Source organism: Odontesthes bonariensis, chromosome 23 (assembly GCF_027942865.1).
Source record: "Odontesthes bonariensis isolate fOdoBon6 chromosome 23, fOdoBon6.hap1, whole genome shotgun sequence".
Taxonomy (NCBI): Eukaryota; Metazoa; Chordata; class Actinopteri; order Atheriniformes; family Atherinopsidae; genus Odontesthes; species Odontesthes bonariensis.
The window spans coordinates 4,345,487-4,363,509 of record NC_134528.1 but is presented as its reverse complement, the minus strand read 5'-3'; the positions used below and the strand labels follow the sequence as shown (position 1 = coordinate 4,363,509).

The 18,023-nt window shown below is 46.0% G+C and overlaps 1 protein-coding gene across 3 annotated transcripts in view; it reads right to left on the bottom strand.

Moving 5' to 3' along the window:
• Nucleotides 1-3,233: 3,233 nt before the first annotated feature.
• Nucleotides 3,234-18,023, bottom strand: part of LOC142373525 (cGMP-dependent protein kinase 1-like) — a 72,477-nt gene continuing 57,687 nt past the window's right edge. For 2 of the 3 annotated variants that reach the window (XM_075456821.1, XM_075456822.1), the window contains 9 exons: nt 15,845-15,941; nt 11,963-12,102; nt 11,752-11,841; nt 11,431-11,572; nt 9,860-10,023; nt 9,662-9,784; nt 9,520-9,582; nt 9,364-9,430; nt 3,234-5,629 (listed from right to left, as the gene is read on the bottom strand). In XM_075456821.1, coding sequence (XP_075312936.1) covers nt 5,531-5,629; nt 9,364-9,430; nt 9,520-9,582; nt 9,662-9,784; nt 9,860-10,023; nt 11,431-11,572; nt 11,752-11,841; nt 11,963-12,102; nt 15,845-15,941 — 985 coding nt within the window. In that variant the 3' untranslated portion in view covers nt 3,234-5,530. Of the gene's footprint in view, nt 5,630-9,363; nt 9,431-9,519; nt 9,583-9,661; nt 9,785-9,859; nt 10,024-11,430; nt 11,573-11,751; nt 11,842-11,962; nt 12,103-15,844; nt 15,942-16,025; nt 17,246-18,023 lie in introns of those variants that run through there. The other variant, XM_075456823.1, reaches the window with a different exon arrangement.

Below are 18,023 nucleotides of genomic sequence, written 5' to 3'. Positions count from 1 at the left end.
CGGAGCATTCTCCATCGCGTTGTTTGTTTCTTTCTGACGGCGACAACAACAGGAATATCGTCTCCTTTGACTTCCGGGTCACGACCCCGGGAAAACATCTGGAGCATGCGCAGAACGCAAAGTCTGATTCACCACGTGCTTCAGCGTCTACAAGCAGGTTTAGAGTGACTTTCAACCCAGTTATCTCGGGGTCTGAATCCGATCCGATCCAGTTCTTAGTCAGATTAAGGTGTCTACATGCACTTAATAACTCAGTCTGATTGTAATTTAGCCAATAATCCGATCCTTTCAGAGCCATGTGACCCCGCTGAGTGTTCAGAGCTAAAAAATCTGTAACTCAAATCTCAAAAGAGACCAGAATCAAACATTTCCTCCAGACGGTTCTCAGTTTATTTTGGGTGTTACGTGGATGGTTGCTTTAGGAAAACTATACCAGAATGGGAATGCATTAATAACTTCTCAAATAAGAGATTCACAGAAATATTTCTTCACAAAAACGTCTGACAGATGCTTGTAATTCTAACTAGTCTGTCATCATCATACAGTTACTGTACAAAGGGATATAAAAGACTGTCCGTCTGTCCTGCAGCGCCCTGATTGGTCGAGTCAGGGACGTCTCGTGTCCACATTCAGTCCCACAGGTTGAGTCACTCAGTGGGGTCACATGGCACCCAACTACAGCTGTAATCAGATTACTCTCATCATGTAGACCCACTGACTTGGACACTTGGAGATCTGTTTAAAATAGAAACCTGCGGAGCATTTCTACGAACTTCTGTTAACAGAGGAACTGGATAATTATTTATCCAGTTCCTTATTCACACCTACGGAAGAGTATTAGGGCCAGGCATAAGAAAAAATAATAATGATTTGCCTGTCGAGATTAAAGTCAACATGTTGAGAATAAAGTCGAATTTTCGAGAAAAAAGTCAATTCCTCTGGTCCATCATCTAATTACTTTATTTTCGACATTTCGACTTTATTTTTTATTCTCGACAGGCAAAATATAAATATTTTTTCTTATGCCTGGCCCTAATACTCTTCCGTACACACCTGACCAACTTCACACACTTTAAAAACATGCAAATGTGTTTACTGTTGAGTCTCTGCTTTGATCAGAGTCCAGAAACCTGAGCTGAGAGTTGAATGACTCAGATGAACTCTGAGTCATTAAAAAAAAAGAATGACAAAAAATATCTTAAAAACCAATCCATTAAAGAAAAAACTTCATTAAATCAACTTAACATGACGTCAGCTTCCACTGCTCACTAATGAACTGATGACCAAATGCACAAAAAACGTGATTTTAAACCCATCTGAATCTCACTGAATCAAAGCTGAACTCTGAATAATCTCCAGATTTAGAACGCCACCTTGTGTCTTATTAAATGTGTTTGTAATGTAGGTCCCTGACATCTAACCTGAATCACACGGTGAAAGATTTCAAATAAAATGTGTGTGAGTAAAATCTCTCCCTGCAGCTGAGTTTTCTTTTCCATCGGTTTGTCGAATGAAGCGCTCGCCAGACTCCACTAAAAATCCAAGTGACTTTGTATGCAGCTACAAAACGCCTTCTTTAAATGACCTGAGATTAATTATTTTAGCCATTATACGTGTTTGGAAAAATTCGGCTCCGTCAGGCCATTTATCGGAGGTCGATCCCTTCAGTTTGGACTGTTTCCCTGCGGAGGGACGCCATGTTGTCTCTTTAAAGGACAGTTCGTGTTGAACGGCCCGAACAGTAACAGCTGCAGTTTTAGACACATCGTTTGAGGTCACTCCACGATGCTTCAACGTTTGCCAAAAAGCAAGGTGACATGAAACAAGTGATTTAACAGCTGAGGTGAAAATATCTGTTTGTAAACCAGGGTGTCAGACAGCTTCCAGGAAGCGGAAACTCACCTGCTGCACAGCAGCGACACCCGGCGGACAGAGTGTGGAAGTACAGGTATGGAAGTTTTTCTGTGCCATCACAGTTTGAATATGAATTTTTAATATTGAATTTTTAAGGCATCAAAATCAGACTTTGAATTTTAAAAACCATCAAATTTCGCGCACCGATTTTTTTCTTTTTTTGCCTCTGATTTTATTTCAATGTTAAAATAAATTCAGTGTAAAAAAAAAAAAATCAATGTCTCAAAACATTCAGTTTTTCAAAATTCGACATGTAAAAAAAATCAACACTGATTCAATGTTTGTAAAACTGAATATTTTGTGACATTGATTTTTTTTCCTGCAGACAGATGTGCGGACACATCTGCAGACTTACTGGACATAAAGCACTCCCATCACAGCTCTGGATGTCCTGCTGCCATTTACATTCTTATGAATTTAAAACGTTGCGGTAAAATAACTTCAGTTATGACAAATGTACTTTGGGACCTGCTGTTTAAGGCTGTGGTGAAGGCTGCTGATAACCTTCAAATATCTGGATGAATTATTGAGTTCAGGAGAAGCCCTTGGATGCTGGGCCGTGTGATGCAGCATTGAAGGTGACCTCCGACCCGAAGACAAATTCCAGCGTCGTTCATGTCTGATTATTCCCCAAAAACAAAGGAAAGCGCAGAAGAAGAAAATGTGGAGTTGAAAAGCAGTCACCAACCTTTCACCAAACGGGTTCATCACACAGGGGGAGCGCGGAGCGCGAACAGGTGAGCAGAACAACATGCAGCGCCTCTCTGCAGCTCCGAGCTGCTTGCTGCAGAAGGTCGCGGGTTCGAGTACAGTCCGGACCTCCCGCACGACGGAAGGATCTAAAATGTGACCAAACTGAGAGCGAAGATATTCGTAAGCGTTAGTAAAACTTTGAACAAGCACCCACCTTCCATCCATGTCTCCTTTCAGGGATTCATGGTAGAACTTTGCACAAAAAACAACTAAAGAAAGAAACCAAATGTATTTATTTTCATTATCACAAACTGGTCCTGGTCGTTTCTGAGCATCCTGATGTGTCTCCTGGTGTTTCCTGTCAGAGATGAATCTTCTCCTTCAGTAAACTCTGCAGCTGACGAACATCTGGAGGAACCTCAGCTTCTCTTTAAGCAGTTTTATTCATTTGGAGGATTTAATGTGTAAAGTTCTCACCTGAAGGTGCTGAAAACGTCTTCCTCCGCCAACTGAAACCAGCTTCATTAGAACCACCGGAATGTAATTATTTAATCATATTAAAACATTAAATATTCTTTGATTGTTATTTCTGCTCTAAGAAGAAACAAAGAAGAGTCTCAGTTTGTTCTTCCAGCTTTAATTATTTCAGCAGTTTTTGTTTCTAACAGTCATGTTCATCGATTTATCCACTCTATTAACAGCAATACTGATAATAATAATAATGATGATGATAATAATAATAATAATAATAATAATAATAATAATAATGGTAGTAATAATAATAATAATGATAATAATAATAATAATAATACTGGTAATGATAATAATAAAAATAATACTGGTAATAACAATAATAAAATTAATAATAATAATAATAACAATAATAATAATAATATGATAATAATAATAATAATAACAACAATAATAATGATAATAATGATCACAATAATACAACAGAAGCACAGCACTCTCAGTATTTACAAATTAATCAGAAACATTTGAGCTTCATCACACAAACTGAAATATAAACTTTCTCCTTCTCGTCCAAACGTCAGTTTTAATGTTCCAGCAGCGACTCTGGGTCACATGACCTCCACCTGCCGCCGGTCTGAGCTCCATCAGCTCTGCTCCACGTCACAGTCACATGACCTCCGAAGCCTCCATGTGTGGTGATGTCTAATGTCACGTGACCAGTTTGAGAGTCAGATTGAAGAAGTTCAGCAGCAGGCTGAGTCGTTTGGGTTTATCCTCCTGCTCCTGGGAGCTTATATCAGGGAAGATTTTCATTCCTAAAGCACGTCACCGAGCTTTTTCAACAAAGTCTCAAACATCTCCGTGGAAGGACGGATCGTGTTTATATTACATCACATTACATTTCGGTCATTCTGCAGACGCTTTTATCCAAAGCGACTCACAATAAGTGTGTTCAACATCGGTAGGCAAAAGAACTTCAGGTCACAAGAAATCATAAGTGCATTTCCTTCCAAAACCAAACAGCTAAGAGCATAACTAGTGCTAGAGTAAGTGCAGTAAGTTAGGTGCCGAGAGAAATGGGAAGACAATTTAGAAAACAAAGACAGTTTAGGAAACAAATAAGTGCGTAAGGAGCTGGGAGGAAGCAGGTGATGTCCTCAGAGGGCGGATCTGGGTAGAGTTTCCTCCAGAGATGGGAAAAGATGGGCAGCGACTCAGCTGTCCTGACATCAGTCGGAGATCGTTCCACCATCGGGGCGCCAGAACAGAGAAAAGCCGTGACCGTGTGGATGGTGCGCAGGGACCGCTGAGTGAGGGGGCAGCCGGCCGCCTGGAGGCCACAGAGCTAAGCGGTCGGGCGGGGGTGTAGGGCTGGACCACAGCCTGGAGGTATGAAGGAGCTGCTCCTTCCACTGTAGGCCAGCACCAGAGTCTGAAACTGGACCTCAGCCTGGAGGTATGAAGGAGCTGCTCCTTCCACTGCCCTGTAGGCCTAGCCTATGTCATACTCACGATTCTAGTCAGAATGTGAGTCTGATACCGCTCCACAGAGTTTTGAGTATGGGGCGTGTTTCAACCGAACCAGGAGAAAAAATGCCTCTTCGCTCAATTGGATAGACCTACAACCAATCAGAGCAACGTAGTATGTGACGTAGATTAAGCGACACACACTTGTTGTAGGAAGGACGGCAAAAACCTCTTCTCTATCGATAAAAGCCTTTATCGCGTTCCTCTGTTCGTCTTTCAAAATGAATGCAATGTGGAGATCCTGTAGAACAGACTCGATGGCAGAATCTACACACCCTAGCTCTCCAGCAGCAGCCATGTTTGTTTCAAACGAAGTCAAACCAAGCGCTCTTTAGTGACGTAGTCCATAATGTCCCTGTTGATCATCTGTCCATCATCGTACAAAGCCCGCCCTGGCAATCTGATTGGGTCGACTGTTTTGATGTCGAGCATAGAGATTTCCCAACTGAGCAGAGCCAGACCCAACTTCCCCACCAAAAATTTTATGGGCGGGGCTAAGTTCGGCTGGCACCCAGGCTACTGTAGGCCAGCACCAGAGTCTGAAACTGGATGCTGCAGCTACAGGGAGCCGGTGTGGAGAGCGGCGAAGGGGAGGGGTGTGGGAGAACTCGGGGAGGTTGAACACCAGACGAGCAGCAGCTTTCTGAACCAGCTCCAGAGGTCTGATGGCAGAAGCCGGGGCGCCAGCAAGGAGCGAGCTGCAGGAGTCCAGGCGGGAGATGCCCAGAGCCTGGATGAGCACCTGCTGCCCTGGTGAGGAAGGGGCGAATCCTCCGGATGTTTCAGAGTTCTGACGGCTCTCTGGAAGCCGAAGGAGCCGTGAAGACTTCTATCCTTCGTTAAAAGAGTCCAGTTCCTGCATCGGTGTCACAGCCGCTCCGTTTCAGCCTGGTGACACCTCCTCTCATCAGGTTTGGACTCTTTAAAAGTCGCAGTCCCATCCAGAGTTGTCATCGGGCGGCGGCTCCTCTGCATCCTCAGGGAAGCTGTCAAAGTTACTGGTGTCGATCTGAGAGGAGACCTGTGCAGAAGAACGGCAGGTCAAACTCCTTCCAGACCTTCAGCCCCCGGAAATGTTCCTGCTTTTAACCTGGTGCTCACAATCTGGTGTGTGTATGCGTTGCTTTTTCTTTTTTGTGCTGAGGTTTTTCTCCTCCTCTCCCCTAATGTGGTATTCCTTCTGTTATTCTACCTTTATCAAATAGATTTGTCTTATTAATGCTTCACTAGGAGGAAAACTTAGTCATATTCAAATGGTCTATTAAGACCCATTACCACTGTATAAAACCTTAATATTTCCTCTCAGATGAAAGTCTTTTAAAGATTTGTTATCATTCATTATATCAACCGTTCTGTTATTAGCTATATTTTTAAATGCCTCCTCTTAGAGGAAAGTTTGTCCATGTTTGTTAGCTTTTGTTAGTTTACTCAAATTACCTGTTATAGTTATACCAATCCTACCATTAGCTAAAATTACTTTTGCTCTGTTATAGTTATACCAATCTTACTGTTAGCTAAATTTACTTTTGCTCGGTTATAGTTATACCAATCCTACTGTTAGCTAAATTTACTTTTGCTCTGTTATAGTTATACCAATCTTACTGTTAGCTAAATTTACTTTTGCTCTGTTATAGTTATACCAATCCTACTGTTAGCTAAATTTACTTTTGCTCTGTTATAGTTATACCAATCCTACTGTTAGCTAAATTTACTTTTGCTCTGTTATAGTGATACCAATCTTACTGTTAGCTAAAATTACTTTTGCTCTGTTATAGTTATACCAATCCTACTATTAGCTAAATTTACTTTTGCTCTGTTATAGTTATACCAATCCTACTGTTAGCTAAATTTACTTTTGCTCTGTTATAGTTATACCAATCTTACTGTTAGCTAAATTTACTTTTGCTCTGTTATAGTTATACCAATCCTACTGTTAGCTAAATTTACTTTTGCTCTGTTATAGTTATACCAATCTTACTGTTAGCTAAATTTACTTTTGCTCTGTTATAGTTATACCAATCCTACTGTTAGCTAAAATTACTTTTGCTCTGTTATAGTTATACCAATCCTACTATTAGCTAAATTTACTTTTGCTCTGTTATAGTTATACCAATCCTACTGTTAGCTAAATTTACTTTTGCTCTGTTATAGTTATACCAATCTTACTGTTAGCTAAATTTACTTTTGCTCTGTTATAGTTATACCAATCTTACTGTTAGCTAAATTTACTTTTGCTCTGTTATAGTTATACCAATTCTACTGTTAGCTAAATTTACTTTTGCTCTGTTATAGTTATACCAATCCTACTGTTAGCTAAATTTACTTTTGCTCTGTTATAGTTATACCAATCCTACTATTAGCTAAATTTACTTTTGCTCTGTTATAGTTATACCAATCTTACTGTTAGCTAAATTTACTTTTACTCTGTTATAGTTATACCAATCCTACTATTAGCTAAATTTACTTTTGCTCTGTTATAGTTATACCAATCCTACTATTAGCTAAATTTACTTTTGCTCTGTTATAGTTATACCAATCTCAGTGTTAGCTAAAATTACCTGATTGATGTTCTGTATCTGTATTTCTGTGTTTGATTTTTTGACGTTTTTATTTCTGTATTTCTGTACCTGATTGTTGTTTCTGTGTTGTAAAGCACTTTGGATCGCCTTGTTGCTGAAAAGTGCTATATAAATAAATTTCACTTCACTTCACTTCACAAATGGCTCTTTTCCACTCGTACCTGCTCTACTCGACCCGGTTCCCCGTTAGCTCGCAGCAGCTGGTATCAGGAACATCACACGTCTGCAGCCACAGAGCGGGCAGCAGCTATACCGCCGCCTCCATGGCCTCCATTGTTGTGTCGCATACAAATGACATAATGGGACTTTTGGGCCGCCATGCTATAAGTACCCCACCCACACTGAGGTGGGTGGGGGTCAATTCTAACTGAAAACGACCTGAACGAGTAGGTACTCGTGGAAAAGAGCCAGAGGAACCGACTGGTGGGACAGTTCGTGGACATGCCTGATGGCTCCACCAGGGGGCAGAACTGAGACACGGATAATAAACGACAGAGGAGGTTAATGCTGGTTGGTGTAAGAATGGCAGCTGCAGTGTCAGAGATGGCATCTAAGGACCCTAAATGAACCCTTTAAGGTCTGAGGTTTTTCTTTTTTCTGAGTTTAAGTGTTAATCACCTAATTTGCATGCGGTGACATCACTGCGTGGCGGCGCCTTGGACCACAGCATCCTTCTGGTGAAAGTGCCCTTTTTGATCCTTTTCATGAACACAACTATGAACAAATCTGTTCCAACTTCTGATCTTTGTCATGTTTTTCTGTCATTTTATCCATATAAAAACAACAGAAAATCAGTGAAACGTCTTTAATCAGATCCTGATTCTTCAGTGTTTGAGGGGCCAATAACTGGTGTTCATCTCTGTTAGTTTCATCTGTTCTCAGAGTCCAGAACTCATCAGTTAGGAAGAGGGACGGCAGCCCAGAGGGCTCAGCATCTGTCACATCTGTCTCCTCAGAGGGTCTGATCCCCCTGGTTCTTCATCAGGACTCAGAGAAACCCAGTCCTCATTACTGCTGACACTCTGGTTTCCATTCAGACCCCCTCTGAGCCCCATCTACCTCCACCTTTTCCCCGTCACCACCATCTGGTCGACCCGTTTAAAGCCCCGCCCTCTCTGACCCGTCACTCTAAGGGAAATTCTCAGCCTCTGAATCTTCATCAAAGATTTGAACCAAAACTTCTTCTCTTGTTAAATATTTTGATTCATTTTCTCTAAATTTTACCCGACATCTTCCATATAAACACTTCCTGTTAGCTGCGTGAGCTAACGGCCAAACACTTCCTGTTAGCTGTGTGAGCTAACGGCCAAACACTTTCTGTTAGCTGCGTGGGCTAACGGCCTAACACTTCCTGTTAGCTGCATGAATTAACACCCAAACACTCCCTTGTAGCTCCCTGAGCTAACGGCCAAACACTTTCTGTTAGCTGTGGGAGCTAACGGCCAAACACTTCCTGTTAGCTGCATGAGCTAACAGCCAAACACTTCCTGTTAGCTGCCTGAGCTAACGGCCAAACACTTCCTGTTAGCTGCATGAGCTAAAGGCCAAACACTTCCTGTTAGCTGCATGAGCTAACGGCCAAACACTTCCTGATTAGCTGCGTGAGCTAACAGCCAAACACTTCCTGTTAGCTGCCTGAGCTAACGGCCAAACATTTCCTGTTAGCTGCGTGAGCTAACGTCCAAACACTTCCTGTTAGCTGCCTGAGCTAACGGCCAAACACTTCCTGTTAGCTGTGTGAGCTAACGGCCAAACACTTCCTGTTAGCTGCGTGAGCTAACGCCCAAACACTTCCTGTTAGCTGGCTGAGCTAACGGCATCACTGATACAGCGTTTTATTTCATTCACCAGTTTACTGGAACATTTTGAACATGAAGACGTCTTAATTCAGGGATAATTCAGATAAAACATTTCTGTTATCTGGTGTTAATGTGGGACTTTCAGCCTGTTTTATTCAGGGTGGGGGGGTTGTTGTGATTCTCAGACATCTGATCACATATATAGACGCAGGATATGGGGCAGAACTAAAATCCAGTAAATTTCTGTCCTGAGACTGAAGAACACGGTCTGAACACCTGTTTGTTGGTGATGTCACACAAACCATAAAAGTTATCCGGAGGTATGGATCCTGTGACAGTCCCTGTGGGGAAAGACTGGAAACGACAGGTGTGCTCACCTCAGGTACGATGGGCGGAGTCAGGGTTCCTTTTCTCAGACCTTCCCAGTTAAAACCTTCGAACCACCTGAACACAGAGACACACTTTGGTTTCACCTGGTGTTGCCTGAACTGGCGCCTGAACGCATGCCGGCTGAATGTGTGTGCACGGCTCACTTGTGCTTCTGGATGTCCTTGACTCCGTTCTTCAGGTTTCCGAGTCTCTCTGAAGGATTATCTCTGCGCACAAACACACACGGTTAATTTCACCCTGCAGGTGAGATCAGTGCATTCTGCGCAGGCGCTCGGCGCTCTCTACCTGCACAGCTTCTTGATGAGGTTGGCGGCGTTCTTCGTGATCTTTTTGGGGAATTCGATCAGGTCGATGCCTCTCAGGATGATGTTGTAGGTCTTCATGGGATCTGGACCTGAGAACGGGGGACTGCACACACAGACGGAGACTTCAGAACGACGGCTGACAGACTCTCGGATCTCCACAGACTGCGTCCGTCCTCACCTGCCGGTCAGCAGCTCGTACATCAGGATGCCCAGAGACCAGTAGTCTGCAGAGACGTCGTGACCCTTGTTGAGGATGATCTCCGGGGCAACGTACTCCGGCGTCCCACAAAAGGTCCACGTCTTCTTACAGAAACCGATTTTCTTGGCAAAACCAAAGTCCACCTGCATAGAAACAAGTGACACGTCGCTTCGTACCTCCTGTAAACTACGTGTTCATACCCAGCCAGCATGTCCACGTGGGGCCCACACGGTTTAAATTTGGGCTGCAGATAAGGGTCCCAGGTGGGTTTGTCCGCAGTTTCCACGGTGGCCCCACCTGTGATTGCCCATATTGGTTTCAAGTGGCTGTGTGGCTTTGTGTTACGGCCAGTGGCCTTGTATGTTTATCTTTCCCATGTAAGAGTAGGTTCCTGACTGCTGCCTCCACTGAGGGAACTGGATGCAGCTCTACTCCTGGAACTTCCTGGTTGAGGCCTACTCCTGCTCTGATTGGTTCTTCCTTCTTAATGACTCCACCAATCACTGAAGAGGCCTCCCTATTTAAACCTGCACTTCCTACCAGAAGAAGGCGGCTGTGTTTCCTTTGTGTGAACAACTTGCCACCTTGCTTTATTAGCTTTTGCTGTTGTGATTGTTTGTTTTTTTTGTATTTTCTGAAGGCTATTAGAACCTGGTTGATTTTGAAGAGTCCTGTGTTTTGGTTTTGGGTAATTTTGACAAAAACTGGCTTTGAAGCCTCTTGGTTTGTTTTTTTTTGTTTGGGCTCAGTTTTGGTTTTGTTTGGAGTTTTGAATGACCTCTTTTTTTAAGATGTAATTATTTGTTTTGGAGTTTTATTACTGTTACTGTTTTGAGACCTTCTCTCTTTTGAATTGTGGATTGTTGGAAAAAGAACACTAAACAAAAAACACTCAACTATTTTACCTTTAAAACATCTGGGTATTTTTATTTTCTTTAATGTTACTTCTCCTTCCCCTCCTGGCTGAGCTGGGTCGTAACACTTTGGTTGGACTTTAGATTCAGCCAATTTGAATGCGAACATTCTTTTACTTTGTGTGATGTGTTTATCTATATTGCCGTTGGAATAATTTAAGGCTTAGGATAACCCTAACCCCTAACCCTTCAAGTTGCACTTTGAAACCCATATGGGCAGGTCTCTTCCCATCTTTTGAGGAAACACTACCCAGATCCGCCCTCTTAGGACATCGCCTGTTTCGTCCCAGCTCCTTACGCACTTATTTGTTTCCTAAATTGTCTTCCTATTGGTCTCGGTACCCAACTTACCGCACTTACTCTAGCACTAGTTTTGCTCTTGGCTGTTTGGTTTTGGAAGGAAATGCACTTATGATTTCTTGTGACCTGAAGTTCTTTTGCCTACCGATGTGGAACACGCTTATTGTAAGTCGCTTTGGATAAAAGCGTCTGCACAGGTGGGGCCCCCCGTGGAAACTGCGGACAAACCCACTCGGGACCGTTATCTGCAGCCCAAATTTAAACCTTTTGGGCCCCACATGGACATGCTGGCTGGGTAAGGAAACATGAAAGCTCCACGCAGACGGTGGTCCGTACCAGCTTGGCGTATCCTCGGCTGTCCAGGATGAGGTTCTCTGGCTTCAGGTCTCTGTAGATGATGCCTTTGGCGTGCAGGTAGGCGAACGCTTCCACCACGCAGCCTGTGTAGAACCTGGTGGTCGAATCTTCAAAGGAACCCCTGAAACACAAACACAGGCCGATCTCTGAGGATTTTCTGTCCAATCGATCTGCATCTCAGAGACGTTTTGATCCTCCTCAGGTTTCAGGATTCAAACCGTTTCAGATTAAGCTCAGAAAACAAACTTCCATCAGTTCTCTGAGATGAAACCTAAACTGTGTTGGAGGTGAGCTGTGTACCTGTCTCTCAGTATGGTCCACAGCTCTCCACCCAGACACGCCTCCATCAGCATGTACAGATACTTCCTGTCTCTGAACGTCCGGTACAACCTGAACACAAACAGCACAGAGTCACAGGGACGAAGGCTCACATCTGGTCACATCTGGAGCTCCATGAAGCAGAGACTCTTTGAGTCTGCGTCAGTACAAAGTAACTGGAAAGGGTTGTCACCTGACGATGAAGTCGGAGTGAGCCTCCGTCATGATGTGTTTCTCGGAGCGGATGTGCTCCTGCTGCCTCGTGTCCACGATGTGACGCTTCTTCAGGATCTTCATGGCGAACGTCTTGGCCTCTTCGCTCTTCAGCTGCACCTGAAGGAAAAACAATCAGCTGATCCTCAGAGGGACTGAAGACTTTAAACTGTCACACTCAGTGGGGTCACATGACTCTGAAAGGATCGGATTATTGTGGCTAAATTACAATCAGACTGAGTTGAGCAAGGGTAATTCTCCTTGGATATGTGGCGGTGAATGAATGGGATCAGAGGCACAAAGCGTGTCATACCCCGGTATGATAGCTGGCGCTGTACCCATTCCAGCTGTTGCTAATAGAGCCACTTCCTGTTGACCTCTTCACCACCAACAACAACAACAAACTCAGGCATTGGAGAAAGATGGAGAACGCAGAGCAAGATGAAGCTACGTCCCTCTACATTTGGTCTGTGATGAGCTGCTTGTTGCACAAACTCGATGCCCAACGGAGCATTCTCCATCGCGTTGTTTGTTTCTTTCTGACGGCGACAACAACAGGAATATCGTCTCCTTTGACTTCCGGGTCACGACCCCGGGAAAACATCTGGAGCATGCGCAGAACGCAAAGTCTGATTCACCACGTGCTTCAGCGTCTACAAGCAGGTTTAGAGTGACTTTCAACCCAGTTATCTTGGGGTCTGAATCCGATCCGATCCAGTTCTTAGTCAGATTAAGGTGTCTACATGCACTTAATAACTCAGTCTGATTGTAATTTAGCCAATAATCCGATCCTTTCAGAGCCATGTGACCCCACTCAGAGACGCTGAAGTAGGGCGTGATGCATCGGAGCTTTGAAGTAACACCAGAGAATTAGGCTTTTCTTGCTCTTTAGCTCCCCCTACAGCTGTGGAATGTAACACCACTGTCAAGAAACCGAATCTCCATGTGAGCCCTGCACATCTGCAGCCATACACGTTGAAGAGGCCACAAAGACGCCATCAAACATGTTACGTGACCGTAGAGGCGAACGGTGTGGTCTCAGCCCAACGGACCGGAGCAGCGCCCTCATCATTCTGTTGACTGTCACCAGGAGTGAATCATCCAACCCCAGAAACACAGGAAGAAACCCTTTCTGGGACATTCAGAAGGTTTATAATAAACCAAACAGCTGGCAAACATTCCCACATTCAGAGAAGAGCAGAAGATCTGCTGTAACCCAGTGTTTCTGCTTCCTGAACCGACCTGACCGAGGCTGAAAGTTAATAACTACGGGTGCAGTGGTGTTCATTTCCAGCTGGTTTCAGTCTTTAAATGACCGGTGGTCCAGTCACAACCACGCCCAGGAGTCTAAGTGACCGGTGGCCCAGGGGTCCCACTAGGGATGGGAATGGAAAACCGGTTCTTGTTGAGAACCGGTTCCCAGTGTTTCAATTCCTAGGAATCGTTTGGCAATTTTGCAAACGATTCCCTTATCGATTCCAGTGGGCGCGAATGATGTCACCACGCAACGTTGCGTGGCGAGTCCGGCGCAGCCACCAGCCAACAGTAAACATGGCGCCCAAGCGGTACAAACGCTCCAAAGTTTGATTACACATCCCTAAAATAGACGACAACAGGGCAACTTGCAAAGTGAATATTTCACCAAAGGGAGGAAATACTACCAACATGCAATAACTATGAATGAATGTCGCGTTTTCGATCTGCTCCGGACTAACGTTGGTGAATCTGAACCCAGCAACGTTAGCAACGTTAGCAACATTAGCAAGTCCTCGGCTAACGCTGCAGATAACTAACTAACTAACAAACACTGCCTATCATGTTAGTGCCATTTGCCTCATTGTAAAACCTGCTGTTAGTAACGGTTAAGGTTACGTCTCTGTATGTGGACCTCACCGTTGGTGGGTTTGTGAGGTCATGACTCGTGTTACTTCTAAACTAAACAAAGTTGATGCTAATCGACCAGTTTGTTGTCCTTTTTCTCCAAATGAGAATCGATAAGGGAACCGATAAAGAACCGAATCGTTAAGCAGAATCGAAAATGGAATTGGAATCGTAAAAATCTTATCAATTCCCATCACCGTGTCCTCAGCAGCTCCTGTGTTACTCTGGGAACTCTTTCACAAACACATTGAAGCAGCTGTGCAGCAGCGCATCGTGTTAATGTGTCAGAGCAGCATTCAGGCTGTAAACACCTCTCTGGGCCGTTTATAGAGCATGACACAATCTTCTATCTGCAGATGGATTCTTCCTGCCAGGTAATCTGAGCTCCGACATGTTGGAGAGGTCACACACCGGAGCAGCCGGGCGGGGTTCCTCCATCGGGAGCTTTTCCAGCAGATCTCTTTCACTTCTCTGAAAGCCTCAAGTTCTGATTATGCTGAATATAAAGATTCAGGCAGCAGCCTGTCAGCTTAGTGTAAAGAGTTCAACAACTCCACCAACATAAGTTACTGATAAACCGGCTGCATTCCATTTAGCTGGTTCTTTCTTTGTTTGATTTCAGACAATTCTGTCGCTGACAGGATGATCTCAGCTTCACCTCAAATAAACAGGTCCAAGGGATGCAGATCAGCTCTAACATGTTTTCAGAACCTTCTTGGAGCTGCTCCTAGTTTCAAACCCGAATGGGACATTCAGCCCACTCAGAGGCCCACGATTTACTGCTTCCAGTGTTCATGCTAAGCTAACCGATACTCACCGATTCATATCTAACACAAATATGAGCTGAAACCAGAGCCAGTCAGCAACAGACATGGGGCCCAGGACCCGAGGGCCCAGGACCCGAGGGGCCCGGACTCGAGGGGCCCAGGACCCGAGGGGCCAAGGAACCGAGGGGCCCAGGACTCGAGGGGTCCAGGACCCGAGGGGCCCAGGACCCGAGGCGTTCCCAGGCCAGGTAACACCTCACCAGGGAGACGTCCAGGAGGCATTCTCACCAGATGCCCGAGCCACCTCATCTGACTCCTCTGGATGCGGAGGAGCAGCGGTTCTACTCCGAGCCCCTCCCGGATGACCGAGCTTCTCACCCTATCTCTAAGGGAGAGCCCAGACACCCTGCGGAGGAAACTCATTTCGGCCGCTTGTATTCGCAATCTCGTTCTTTCGGTCACTACCCACAGCTCGTGACCATAGGTGAGGGTGGGAACATAGATTGACCGGTAAATCGAGAGCTTCGCCTTCTGGCTCAGCTCCTTCTTCACCACGACGGGCCGGTGCAGAGCCCGCATCACTGCAGACGCCGCACCGATCCGCCTGCCAACCTCCCGCTCCATTCGTCCATCTGTTCTGATTTCATTTAATTAAATTCAGTTTTAAAGCTGACTCAGTACCTTGGCTTTCCTGGGAGGACCCCACTGGTTAGTGCTTCTTATTCCAACCCAGTGGCAGCTAATCTGCTGATAATATTTGTTGTAAAACGTGTTGCAGCAGACTCAGCGTTCTGATGGGGCCAGACAGGCAGACTGGAGGTCAGAGGTCAGCTCTTTCCTCAGAGCAGCGTTATCCTCTGACCGAACCACTAAGAATACCTCCGGGGGGATGACGGGGGACCCTGAGCGGGGATCCCTTCCTGTTTTGGGCAAACCCTCTGCAGGGCTTCCCTTCAACCTTTACCCCTCTGCAGCCCCGCCTCCTGGGGCAGAGGAACCCGACTCCCGGCGCCGCACCCCGCCACCCGCCCCCTGGAAACACTGGTTTCCAGTTACCAGCACTGATACTTTACTGGAAAGATACCGTAAATAACTGAGCGTGCACACACACATGCAAACATAGACGGGTTGTTGATTCACATCTGAGTTTAAAGATGTAAAACCCTGAAACTGGTCCCAAACTTTCCCTTCCTTCAATAAAACCACACATTTACCAGCTCGACACGTCCGAATCCCCCGACTCCCAGCGTGTCGATGATGTTGAAGTCGTTTAGCTTCAGGCTGGAGAAGAAGGCGTTCTCTGCCTCATATCTACAAAGAAAGCACAGAAGAACACGTTGGGCGCAGGAACATTCAGACCCTCCAGTTTCCCCAGAAAACATCCTGCAGTCGTACCTGCAGCATTTGACCACGTGGAAAAACGGGAACTTCTTAGAGGTCTGGATGGAGAAGGAGGTGATGGGAAAGGTGGGCGCTGGCAGGCTGGTGAGGCGCTCTCTGTGCCGCCTCACCGGGACGGGAATCAGCTCCCTCATTTCTTACAGCCCAAACTTTCTCTCTGAACCAACAGGCCGAGGCAGCTTTTACTCAAACTGATGAATCTTTCAAAGACGTAAAACTGCTTCAGGAATGTGACAAAGAAAGAAAAATGGAGCTCTGCAGATGATGGTTCGAGTTTGTTATTCTGCAGAAAAAACACAAAGGTTCGTTCGTCACGAGAACGTCCGGCACAGCGTCCGTAAGAGGGCGGTCTTAAAGGAGGAGGTCCACGTCCAGTTTACATGGTGAGGACGATGGAGGCCGCGCACGCTCAGGGTTCTGGTGCGGTGGTACCAGTGGGGCAGGGAGGTTGCCAGATCCTCCAGCTCTTTGTGCATTAAGGTTCCAAAGGAGGCGAACGCAGAGCCGTCAGAGTCCAGGGAAGACAAGCTCAGAGGACAGCGGCACCACCAACAGAATCAACACACAATTCTCTGTTTTCTACCACGAGCAGAAGATTCTGTGTCTGAGCTGCGACTTTGTAGAGTTGGAAGAGTCCAGGTGAGGAAGGCGACAGGTTCATGTGCAGCCTGCAGCAGTCCTTCAGTAATGGCACCTGAGAGGACGGCCGTCATGGCGGGACTCTGCTGCTGGTATTTTTATTTTTAGGTTCCACAGTGAAGGCAGATCAGTTATTAAAAAGCCTGGCTGGCAGTCAGAAGGCTGTGGGACAGACTGTCCTGAGGACGCCCAGCTTTCAGCAGCAGGGATCATCGGAGCTTCCCCCGTCTTTGCATCTGTTCCCCATCTGAGGGTTTCATGTTCCCAGCTGATTCTGGTTTTACTCTGTGTGCTTCGATGCAGACGTGTCTCTGCTGTAAAGAGGCCGAGGCTTCGTGTGCATTGGGTTAGGGTTTGATGGTCTTCTCTTCTGATCCTCTGAACTATATAACAGCTACAAGAACAACTAGCCAATGGCTGCTGCTCTATGTTCACACACCTCCGCAGCTCCCCAGAATAGCTCAGCATAAAGCTCTTTGTCACGAGGTGAAGGTCAAGGCGGCCATTAAGGGTCTATAATGCAGTCACGTGCCTATAGACCCTCAATAGGTCAACTGACTCCAGACGACCCATTACTGGAGCCTCGTCCCACTTCTTAATGGCCTCCCAGTGGGACGACTGGGAGCTGTTGTTTTCAACAACCAGAGGACGGTCCACATGTCTCTGAAACTGCCGGAAACATCGTAACGTAACGACCGAAAGGTCCATAGGATGTCAGTGGAATGCAGGAGCCTCAGTCTAGAGGATACACCATCCAGGCCGAGGCTTCCTGCTGTGTCCTCAGTCCAGAGGATACACCATCCAGGCCGAGGCTTCCTGCTGTGTCCTCAGTCCAGAGGATACACCATCCAGGCCGAGGCTTCCTGCTGTATCCTCAGTCCAGAGGATACACCATCCAGGCCGAGGCTTCCTGCTGTGTCCTCAGTCCAGAGGATACACCATCCAGGCGAGGCTTCCTGCTGTGTCCTCAGTCCAGAGGATACACTATCCAGGCCGAGGCTTCCTGCTGTGTCCTCAGTCCAGAGGATACACCATCCAGGCCGAGGCTTCCTGCTGTATCCTCAGTCCAGAGGATACACCATCCAGGCGAGGCTTCCTGCTGTATCCTCAGTCCAGAGGATACACCATCCAGGCGAGGCTTCCTGCTGTGTCCTCAGTCCAGAGGATACACTATCCAGGCCGAGGCTTCCTGCTGTGTCCTCAGTCCAGAGGATACACCATCCAGGCCGAGGCTTCCTGCTGTATCCTCAGTCCAGAGGATACACCATCCAGGCCGAGGCTTCCTGCTGTGTCCTCAGTCCAGAGGATACACCATCCAGGCGAGGCTTCCTGCTGTATCCTCAGTCCAGAGGA